General features: G+C 36.9%; 1 protein-coding gene across 3 annotated transcripts in view; it reads left to right on the top strand.

Moving 5' to 3' along the window:
* The window catches only part of cdh4 (cadherin 4, type 1, R-cadherin (retinal)), a 651,213-nt gene that overhangs the window by 480,752 nt on the left and 157,684 nt on the right, over positions 1–12,777 (top strand). For all 3 annotated transcript variants that reach the window (XM_061923832.2, XM_061923834.2, XM_061923835.2), the window contains one exon: positions 4,376–4,531. In XM_061923832.2, the coding sequence (XP_061779816.2) occupies positions 4,376–4,531 (156 nt within the window). The remainder of the gene's footprint in view (positions 1–4,375; positions 4,532–12,777) is intronic.

Here is a 12,777-nt window from a genome sequence, read left to right on the forward strand (position 1 = left end):
CCACCTCATGTTTGATGTGGTCGGTCAGATAGAGAAGGCATGTGTCAGTAGAGTGGTTAGTTTTGAAGCCGGATTGGAATTTGTACATGAGTTTTTTAGTGGCAAAGGTCAAATGCAGAGGACAAATTTCACCACACCTAGTGTGTGTGTGATTATCAGTGGTACTTTAACTTTAAAACTTTAACTATAAGACGCCGACACATTTCACTAATGTCTTCAAGATGAGTTAAGTTCTCTTAATCATATTGAACAAAACAATAAGTGGCCATGAAGCCCTATAAGCGTCTCTTATTTCTCCTTTATTGAGTGTCAGTTGCAGTTTATCCTACGCATTCATTAAAAGGGAGACGAGGTAAAAATGCACCATCAGTAATCGTGACCTATCAATCTTAAAGACGGTGACTCTTTTTGGAACGCAAATAAAATCAATGCAGCTGAAAGAAGGGCCACAAATCCATCTTCCTTTGTCGGCAAGGCACTGAGCGAAAGTATTGACATTTTTACTGTTATAACAAACAAAAAAAAGGTGCTCATTCTGAGAGACTCTAAATGTCCTTCACTGAATTACATGTAAATAAGAGCGAAAGTACACACTGAGATACCATACCATACCATACCAACTATATTTATAAAGCCCTTTAAAAACAAGCTCAGTTGAAGAACAAAAAGGCTGTACACCACAAAGAAATAGAGGCAAAGGACAGACTAAAAAATAACATTTAAAGGGGAACATTATCACAATTTCAGAATGGTTAAAACCATTAAAAATCAGTTCCCAGTGGCTTATTGTATTTTTCGAAGTTTTTTTCAAAATTTTACCCATCACGCAATATCCCTAAAAAAAGCTTCAAAGTGCCTGATTCAAACCATCGTTATAAACACCCGTCCATTTTCTGTGACATCACATAGTGATGCCAACACAAACAAACATGGCGGAAAGAACAGCAAGCTATAGCGACATTAGCTCGGATTCAGACTCGGATTTCAGCGGCTTAAGCGATTCAACAGATTACGAATGTATTGAAACGGATGGTTGTAGTGTGGAGGCAGGTAGCGAAAACGAAATTGAAGAAGAAACTGAAGCTATTGAGCCATATCGGTTTGAACCGTATGCAAGCGAAACCGACGAAAACGACACGACAGCCAGCGACACGGGAGAAAGCGAGGACGAATTCGGCGATCGCCTTCTAACCAACGATTGGTATGTGTTTGTTTGGCATCAAAGGAAACTAACAACTATGAACTAGGTTTACAGCATATGAAATACATTTGGCAACAACATGCACTTTGAGAGTGCAGACAGCCCAATTTTCATCAATTAATATATTCTGTAGACATACCCTCATGTCAGCAGGCCAGGGAAGCTAGGGTCGATATTCTTCTCTTGATCATCTTCGGTGGCATAAGGGACGGTGTGAGCCAAGACATCTAGGGGGTTTAGCTCGCTCGTCTGCGGGAACAAACTGCCGCCATTGCTTGCCGTGCTACCGAGGTCCTTTGTCCCTGAATTGCTCACACACTCCGGCAGATTCAATGGGGGTCTGGCGGCAGATTTCTTTGACTTTATCGTTGGAAATGCATCTGCTTTGAGTGTCGCAGGATATCCACACATTCTTGCCATCTCTGTCGTAGCATAGCTTTCGTCGGTAAAGTGTGCGGAACAAACGTCCAATTTCTTGCCACTCTCGCATCTTTGGGCCACTGGTGCAACTTGAATCCGTCCCTGTTCGTGTTGTTACACCCTCCGACAACACACCGACGAGGCATGATGTCTCCAAGGTACGGAAAACAGTCGAAAAAACGGAAAATAACAGAGCTGATTTGACTCGGTGTTTGAGAAAATGGCGGATTTATTCCCGATGTGACGTCACGTTGTGACGTCATTGCTCCGAGAGCGAATATTAGAAAGGCGTTTAATTCGCCAAAATTCACCCATTTAGAGTTCGAAAATCGGTTAAAAAAATATAGGGTTTTTTTTCTGCAACATCAAGGTATATATTGACGCTTACATAGGTCTGGTGAAAATGTTCCCCTTTAAAACAGAAATAAAAATACACATTGAAAAAGCAAATGCAAATTACCCTAAGAACAATTTGTTAGATAAAAAGCAGTTTAAAAAGTTAAAAACAGTTAAAAAAGTTAAAAACAGTTTAAAAGTCTCATGCTGGGTTAAAAGCCAGCATGATATACATAGATATTACACTGTTTGTCATTATCAGTTTCACATCATTGTTGCTGGAGGCCTTCCATGTGTCCCTTCACAGCTAAAAAGTAAGTCACTTTACACTTCAAGTTCACAAAGAAACTTACATTCAGACAGGATATAATGCTTTCTCACAATGCACACCTATTTCTCACCTTTCATCAATGGGTGATAGCAAGTTTACCAATTTACACTTTTGCAGCATGCCTCCTATTATAGAAGGTGTTAAAACGAACGAAACGGCTCTTAAATCTTTTTCGTTCTAGTCTTTTTTATTTTTGTTAAAGCCGCAAGAGATTGGTCAAAATGTGAGTCTACACAGAGCAAAAGAGGGGAAGGATGGGTTACCCACACTAGACAGTCATGAGAATGAGTACATGTACATAATTACACATTACACGAGTGGTAAATGATCCGAAAGAAACAAAAGCAGAGGTACTTTGTGTTTATAATTGCAAATTTACCGCTTAAAACTGGCAAAAACCTACCACCTACCTGGGTACTGCTTTTCATTTAGTTGTGTGCTTTTTAATAATTAATATATACATATTTCACATGGTTTGTTGATGTTGTGTTCTCTATAAATACATATAAATATGTGCAAATAATAATAAATCTGGCCTTTTGGTCTAATGTGAGATGGTTTAGGTATTTTATAATTAGTTATTTGACACCAAACACTGAGGAGCCAATAAAACCAGCTCTTTTTTGGGAGCCGAGCAAAAAGAACTGGCTCTTTTAAAAGAGACACAATTCCCATATTGATATCGGAGCTATCTGCTGTTAAAGTATGCCTGTGTTGATGCAGTTTTTTTTTTAATCGGTCTAGAACCTTTGGGGGGTCATAAGTAGCAGGGGAGATTTTCAATATTTTTGTCTACACTCTAGTGCAGGGGTCCCCAAACTTTTTGACCTGGGGGCCACATTGGGTTAAAAGAATGTGGCTGGGGGGCCGGTCTATATATATATATATGTGTGTGTATATATATATGTATAAATGTACATATTTATTTATATATATATATATATATGTTTATATATATATATATATATATATATATATATGTTTATATATATATATATATATATATATATATATATATATATGTTTATATATATATATATATATATATATATGTTTATATATATATATATATATGTTTATATATATATATATATATATATATATATATATATATATGTATATATATATAAATTTATATAAGTATATATATATATATATATTTATATATATATATATATATATATATATGTATATATATATATATATATATATATATATATGTTTATATATATATATATATATATATGTTTATATATATATATATATATATATATGTTTATATATATACATATACACATTTATATATATATATATATATATATATATATATATATATATATATATATATATATATATATATATATATATATATAAATTTATATAAGTATATATATATTTATATATATATATATATATATATATATATATATTAGTGTACCAGTACCAAAATTATTACAATACTTTTCTGTACTTTTAGGTACTTTTCTAAATAAAAGGGACCACAAAAAATTCACAGTACTTTTCAGAGGCGGTATAGTACCGAATATGAATCATTAGTATCGCGGAACTATACTAATACCGGGATAACGTACAACCCTACTATTTATATATATATATATATATATATATATATATATATATAGATATATATATATATATATATATATATATATATATATATATATATATATATATATATATATATATATACTGTATTTATATATGGGAAAATGCATTTTTAGACAATATGATTTGCCTGAGCGGCTAGGAGACCCCAAAAGTAACAAGCCGTAGAAAATGGACTGATGAATGGGCTAGAATGGACAGATTAAAAAATAATGATTAAACAATAAATAAATAAAATAAAAATAAAAATTTGCGGAAAAGCTGCCAATTTTCACTCCATTCACTATCAATTGGTAATGACTGAGTGACCGTCCAGGGTAGGAGATGAATGAATAAGTGAATGACTGAGACACCTTTTCTACTCTAAGCTTCTTCAGTATTCCAAGACATGTTAGCTCATGTTGACCTTTTATGACGATATATGTCAATTAAAATGTCTTCCCTCTCTCACTCGTCCTCAGATTCGCTCGGACCAGGACAAGGATGTTGGGATTCGCTACAGCATCACTGGGGCAGGCGCTGATCAGCCCCCCAGCGGCATCTATAACATCGACCCCATCAGCGGCAACATGTTTGTCACCCAACCTCTGGACAGAGAGGAGCGAGCCTCCTTCCACGTAAGCCCATAAAAAACTAAAGAAAAACTATTGTCTTGTCTGCCAAGCTCACTTTCCCCTCAAGCAGGTCGAGTTAGCTCCCAATTATCTCCAGCGGAAATGTTATATATATATATATATATATATATATATATATATATATATATATATATATATATATATATATATATATATATATATATATATATATATATATATATATATATATATATATATATATATATATATATATATATCCATCCATCCATCCATTTTCTACCGCTTATTCCCTTCGGAGTCGCAGGGGGCCCTGGAGCCTATCTCAGCTACAATCGGGCGGAAGGCGGAGTACACCCTGGACAAGTTGCCACCTCATCACAGGGCCAACACAGATAGACAGACAACATTCACACTCACATCCACACACTAGGGCCAATTTAGTGTTGCCAATCAAACTATCCCCAGGTGCATGTTTTTGGAGGTGGGAGGAAGCCGGAGTACCCGGAGGGAACCCACGCAGTCACGGGGAGAACATGCAAACTCGAGCCCGGGATTGAACCCCAGACTACTCAGGACCTTCGTATTGTGAGGCAGATGCTCTAACCCCTCTTCCACCGTGCTGCCCATATATATATATATATATATATAAGCGGTAGGAAATGGATGGATGGATATATATATATATACACACACACACACATTAGGTTAGGAAAAACACAGTGGCTATTTAATCCCTACAAGCCTGTTTTGCAGGTTTCTCTGCACTTCAGGAGATTAAATTGCAGAGAAACCTACGAAACAGGCTTGTAGGGATGAAATAGTTTTGTGTTTTTTCCTAACCTAACATATATTCCACTCTACTCCAGTATTGAGCACAGTATAGCAGATAGACCACAGTAACCTCGACTATATATATATATATATATATATATATATATATATATATATATATATATATATATATATATATATATATATATATATATATATATATATATATATATATATATATATATATACATATATATATATATATATGTATATATACACATGTATGTATGTATATACGTAAGGTCAGGAAAAAACACAAAGGTTATTTCATCCCGACAAGCCTGTTTCACAGTTTCACTGCTCTTCAGGGGATTACAGTATATCGCAGAGAAACCTGCGAATGAGGCTTGTAGGGATGAAATAGCCTCTGTATTTTTTCCTAACCTAACGTATATTCCGCTCTACTCCGGTATTCAGCACTGTATAACGGATAGACCACAGTAACTTCAACTGTATATATATATATATATATATATATATATATATATATATATATATATATATATATATATATATATATATATATATATATATATATATATATATATATATATATATATATGTATATATATACATATGTATATATATATATATATATATATATATATATATATATATATATATATATATATATATATATATACGTATATATATATATATATATATATATATATATATATATACATATATATATATATATATATATATATATATATATATATACATATATATATATATATATATATATATATACATATATATATATATATATATATATATATCCATCCATTTTCTACCGCTTATTCCCTATATATATGTACATATATATATATATATATATATATATATATATATATATATATATATATATATATATATATATATATATATATATATATATATATATATATGTATATATATATATATATATATATATATATATATATATATATATATATATATGTATATATATATTGCTAGTGAGCATATTACGTGTCAAAAACTGTGTGTTCCATTTTACACAATGTTATGATTGATGAATTGTGTATGTTTGGGTCATAAGCAGGTCAAAGGTTTCTGTCCCTCCTCCGCCTTCTCTTGGTGCGTACATGTCGGCCTTTTCAGCTTTGTGTACAGCTGCCCCGTTTAACCAAGGCACCCTGACACAATGCCGCGAGCTCACCTTGAGTGCTCCGCAGCTGCGCCAATGACAAGTGTACAGTCAGCCTGCGTGCGGCCTACAGGTTTCCCTCATTACTCACACCCACAAGCCGGCGGAGGATCAAGCGTGCGCCTCCAGAAGCTGTCGTAAACAGCTTTTGCGGAGCTGCGAAATAAACATGCAGACCACACCAGAGCTCTTTTGACGTCAGGTCATTGGTTAATATACACACATTACAGGTTTCAGTTTATACCGGCAAAGAGTGCGACACCTCCACTCAAGGTGCGCTCGAGCGTCAGCCCTGTGGTGCCCGCGTGCCCGCGTGCCTGTCAGCGTGATAGATGGCCATGCCGCTGATAGAACTAATTCAAAAGCATGCACCTGTCTCGGAGGAGAGATGGAATAAAGGAGAGTTGATCTCTTTAGAGTCTCCGTCAACACACACACATTATAGATGCCGGTGCACACGTAAAGTGCAATGCAGTATGAACAAACAAAGCTTCAGATGATTGTCTTCTTGATTGAATTGTCTTGTTTTCCATTTTCTTTTAGGCCCCGTTTACACTAAGCCGGATAAGGTTATCCAGGGTAAATCCCACCTAACCTTATCCGTGTCCACACACAACAATGCTACCGTTTAAGACCCCCGCCCCCCCTTCGTCCGCCGGCGCAACGCGACCTAATACGCATGCGCGGAAAATGCACACGTCATAGTCACCTCCAGTGTTGCTTTGTGTGCAAGTTCTTAAATGTAACTTATCTGAACAATATCCAGTGTTGTGGTATTTCAATTGACTGGAATACAGTGTGCTGTGGAGCCCTATTGTAGTGAATCACACCTGAGACATCATAAATTAAATACATCTTCATTAGACACGTAAACAATGTGATAAAGAACATTTAACAATAATCAATCTAGGGATCTAGATATTTGGTCAGGACACTCCTCACTCTTTTGCCTTCACCTTCATTGTCCATTTCTTTTTGGTGACTTTATATACTCTGGACCTAGACGTTGAGTCCACGACATACATGGCGGACAATAACTGATACAGTCTGCTTTGCCAGTCGAAATGCATTCGCCGTTTCCTTCGACGGCCAGGTAATACAAAGCACACACTATCTTTTTTATCACAGCCACGGGAGCTCGCATTCTCGTTGTCTCTCCTTCGACAAATGCCGTCTGAGAAGTGTTGTATCTCAAATAGCTGCAATCCCTTTCTCTTAAGGTACCGTATTTTTCGGACTATAAGTCGCAGTTTTTTTCATAGTTTGGCCGGGCTCCAGTGCGATTTATATATGTTTTTTTCCTTCTTTATTATGTATTTTCGGCAGGTGCGACTTATACTCCGGTGCGACTTATACTCCGAAAAATACGGTATTCATGTGTGATTTCCACAAGCGTCTGTACATGTAGAGGAAGGAGAAACACGGGCATGTCTGGATGACTCGCCTTCATATTTCCAGTGGTTAACTCCGAGTTACGAAACCGCTTTATTATGAAGCTGGCTGTGGCGCGTTCTTTCTGAGGTCACTTCCTGTGTTGGGCGCGATCTTTCTGGCGTCACTTCCTCTCCGAACTCACTTTGTAAATGATCAGTGAGTCCGTACAAAGCTGAGTGCCGGAGATTCAAGAAATACACGGCTGACTTACCCGTGTAAAAATTAGTCCGAGTAGGGGGACCTTAAACGATGGTTTAGTGTGGCTGAAACGGGGCTTAGGCTAAATAATTATTCGTTTAAGGGGTTAAACAACTTAGTGTAGACATGGCCTTAGATCATGGGTGTCAAACTCTGGCCCGCCGTGTAATTTCACTTGGCCCTTGAGGCGATATCAAATTAACACCAAAGCTGGCCCGCCGATTATATATTGCGGCGGTGCCACGGTAACACCGCATTCACCGCTAATTCTAATACTTGCCAACCCTCCGGGGAGTCTTCCAAACTTCAGCGCCCCTCCCGAAAATCGTCACGTCTGCTTTTCAGCCAGTCCAACGAGTGCTGGCCCAGTCACATAACATGTGCGGCTTCTGCACGCACACACAATTGAATGCAACGCATAATTCATCAACGGCGATACAGGTTACTGGCACCCTCAGTGTAACCTGTATCGCTGTTGATGAAGTATGCGTTGCATTCACTTGTGTGTGCGTACAGAAGCCGCACATATCTTGTGACTGGGTCTGAACGATGTTAGAATGGAGGAAAAGCGGACGTGACGATAGCTCGTAGAGTACGTTAAAGGCAGTGCATTTAAGGCACGCCCCCAAGACTGTGGTCCGGGTGGATGAGATTTAATGACTGATGAACACCTTCGTTCGATAATGAAGGTTGCCTCAGCTCAAAGCCTGAGCCCCGACATTAATGAACTAGCATCCAAGAAAAGATGGCAGGTATCTGGCTTGGGCACATCAGATTAGATCAGTGTGTTGCAAACTGAGCAGTTTAAAGTCCTGAATGGTTGGTTTATTCATTGTTATTTTATTTTCAAATTTATTAGCCTGTGGAAAAAGTTAATCTTGATATTTACCTCAGAAGGCTGCAAATAGAAAATAGGCATTCAATTTGTATTTAAATTGTAGTTGATATGCCATTGATATGTTTTTATTATTATTATATTATTATTTGAAACTCGATTTTGCATGTCACTGTTAAAAGGTTAATTTGTTCAACCTTGGCCCGCGGCTTTGTTCAGTTTTAAATTGTGGCCCACTCTGTATTTGAGTTTGACACCCCTGCCTTAGATGAACCCATACCATGAATTGATTAACGTGGACCCCGACTTAAACAAGTTGAAAAACTTATTCGGGTGTTACCATTTAGTGGTCAATTGTACGGAATATGTACTGTACTGTGCAATCTAATAATAAAAGCCTCAATCAATCAATCAAACATGAGGGGCTTGTTACCACGTGTGCCGTGGCGTACGCCTGTTTGTTGACTCTGCATGACTCCCCCTCCCCATTTTTGCAGAACCAGTGAACTGGGATCGTTAACAATACCAGATTATTGGTCCCCGGGAAAGAAGAGGGCGCACACTATTCAGCTCTTATGTGACGCTGCCTGTTGAGAGGAGAGCGTGTTAGGTTGAGGGTTCTTCAAGTTGAATTTGGCTCCCTAATTAGACTTGTGTGGATTCACGCTGCTTGCAATGTGATGTATGATTTAGGGTTAGAGAGGGTTGCAAGCAATGGGCCCGGGGGAAATTTAGTCCGTGCATCGCTCATTTTATTTCAACTTGACAGGAAGTTCCAGTGCTGCTGAGCTCCTGCAGGCCAAACTTTGCTTGTTAGTTCAAGGCTCGAGCCGAATGAGAGAAGAGCCTGCTGTTTTTGACAGACCAGCACCATGGGGCAGGGGCGAGTCCGAGCTTTAGCTTTGTCAGACGTAGCTCCTTCCAATGAGTCAGCAGAGCAATCCAGCAAATGACATTTAGTTTGTCATACATGGGTGTAGGGTTGTCCTGATACCAATATATTGGTACTGGTACCGGTACCAAAATTATTTTGATACTTTTCGGTACTTTTCTAAATAAAGGGGACCACAGAAAATGGCATTATTGGCTTTATTTTAACAAAAAATCTTACGGTACATTAAAGGGGAACATTATCACAATTTCAGAAGGGTTAAAACCATTAAAAATCAGTTCCCAGTGGCTTATTTTATTTTTCGAAGTTTTTTTCAAAATTTTACCCATCACGCAATATCCCTAAAAAAGCTTCATTTTCCTGTGACGTCACACAGTGATGCCAATACAAACAAACAGCAAGGTATAGCGACATTAGCTCGGATTCAGACTCGGATTTCAGCGGCTTAACACTGTCTGATAAGATAATTACTAACAACTATGAACTAGGTTTACAGCATATGAAATACATTTGGCAACAACATGCACTTTGAGAGTGCAGACAGCCCATTTCAGGCGCGCTAAGAACCTATATTTTTCCACGATTTCAGCACTCAGGTTAACCATACCTAAATAGACACAAAATACTGCATTACACAAGACTACCCGAATGTACTCGAATGATTGAAAAAAATAAATGTTTTTAAGCTAAATTATTGGTAAACACAGTTTATGTATAATAATTTACGTAAAACCGCGAGTAATGAATAACGTTTTTATCAATTAATATATTCTGTAGACATACCCTCATCCGCTCTCTTTTCCTGAAAGATGATCTGTCCAGTTTTGGAGTTGATGTCAGCAGGCCAGGGAAGCTAGGGTCGATATTCTTCTCTTGATCATCATCCGTGGCATAAGGGACGGTGTGAGCCAAGACATCCAGGGGGTTTAGCTCGCTCGTCTGCGGGAACAAACTGCCGCCATTGCTTGCCGTGCTACCGAGGTCCTTTGTCCCTGAATAGCTCACACACTCCGGCAGATTCAATGGGGGTCTGGCGGCAGATTTCTTTGACTTTATCGTTGGAAATGCATCTGCTTTGAGTGTCGCAGGATATCCACACATTCTTGCCATCTCTGTCGTAGCATAGCTTTTGTCGGTAAAGTGTGCGCAACAAACGACTGACCATTTCGCTTTTCCACACCCTCGTATTTTGAACAAATTTCGTCCAATTTCTTGCCACTTTCGCATCTTTGGGCCACTGGTGCAACTTGAATCCGTCCCTGTTCGTGTTGTTACACCCTCCGACAACACACCGACGAAATTGAGAAAATGGCGGATTGCTTCCCGATGTGACGTCACAACGTCATCGCTCCGAGAGCGAATAATAGAAAGTAATAGAATAGAATAGAAATAGAATAGAATAGAAAGGCGTTTAATTCGCCAAAATTCACCCATTTAGAGTTCGGAAATCGGTTAAAAAAAAAAAAGGTCTTTTTTCTGCAACATCAAGGTATATATTGACGCTTACATAGGTCTGGTGATAATGTTCCCCTTTAAACATATGTTTTTTATTGCTAGTTTGTCCTTAAATAAAATAGTGAACATACAAGACAACTTGTCTTTTAGTAGTAAGTAAGCAAACAAAGGCTCCTAATTTAGTCCGCTGACATACGCAGTAACATATTGTATAATTTTCCAATAGAAAATGTATTATTAATCTACTTGTTCATTTACTGTTATTATCTGCTTACTTTCTCTTTTTAACATGTTCTATCTACACTTCTGTTAAAATGTAATAATCACTTATTCTTCTGTTGATGCTTTACATTAGTTTTGGATGATACCACACATTTGGGTATCAAAAGGTGGAAGCAATTATTGAGATATTAAGGTCCTGATCGACTAAAGGTTTGCGTGTACTAAAACTAGTGTTGTCCCGATACCAATATTTTGGTACCGGTACCAAAATTATTTCAAAACTTTTCGGTACTTTTTGATACTTTTCTAAATAAAGGGGACCACAAAAATTGCATTATTGGCTTTATTTTAACAAACAATCTTACGGTACATTAAACATATGTTTCTTATTGGAAGTTTGTCCATAAATATAATAGTGAACATACAAGACAACTTGTTTTGTGTTAGTAAGTAAGCAAACAAAGACTCTTAATTTAGTCTGCTGACATATGCAGTAACATATTGTGTCATTTTCCATTCTATTATTTTGTCAAAATTATTAAGGACAAGTGGTAGAAAATGAATTATTAATCTACTTGTTCATTTAATATCTGCTTACTTTTCCTTCTAACATGTTCTATCCACACATATTTTAAAATGTAACAATCACTCATTCTTCTGTTGTTTGGATGCTTTACATTAGTTTTGGTTGATACCACAAATTTGGGTATCAATCCAAACCAAGTAGTTACAGGATCATACATTGGTCATATTCAAAGTCCTCATGTTTCCAGGGACATATTTCCTCAGTTTATAAATATAATATAAATAGAAATGAAAGAAGATGCTGTGATGCCAAAAAATATCGACGTATCATAGTAGTATAAACTAGATACGCGACTGTACTTGGTATCATAACAGTGGATGTCAGGTGTAGATCCACCAATGGCGTTTGTTTACATTTTGACGCCGGTGAGCTACGGTGTGTAGTGAAGCATGTTTAGCTATTCCTCGTCCTGCAGGGATGATACTTGTAAGAAACTTACTTTATTTGTCCCCATGGAGGCGAGGATTAGTGGCGGACCGGTACTTTTCACAGGTGATATAGTACCAAATATGATTCATTAGTATCGTGGTACTATACTAATACCGGTATACCGTTCAACCCTACATGGGTGTGTTGCATAAACATATAAACAGTCATACAAAAAAGATGCATCCTTTTCCTATCCTTATGAATGTCTTAAATA

Source organism: Nerophis lumbriciformis, linkage group LG28 (assembly GCF_033978685.3).
Source record: "Nerophis lumbriciformis linkage group LG28, RoL_Nlum_v2.1, whole genome shotgun sequence".
Lineage (NCBI taxonomy): Eukaryota > Metazoa > Chordata > Actinopteri > Syngnathiformes > Syngnathidae > Nerophis > Nerophis lumbriciformis.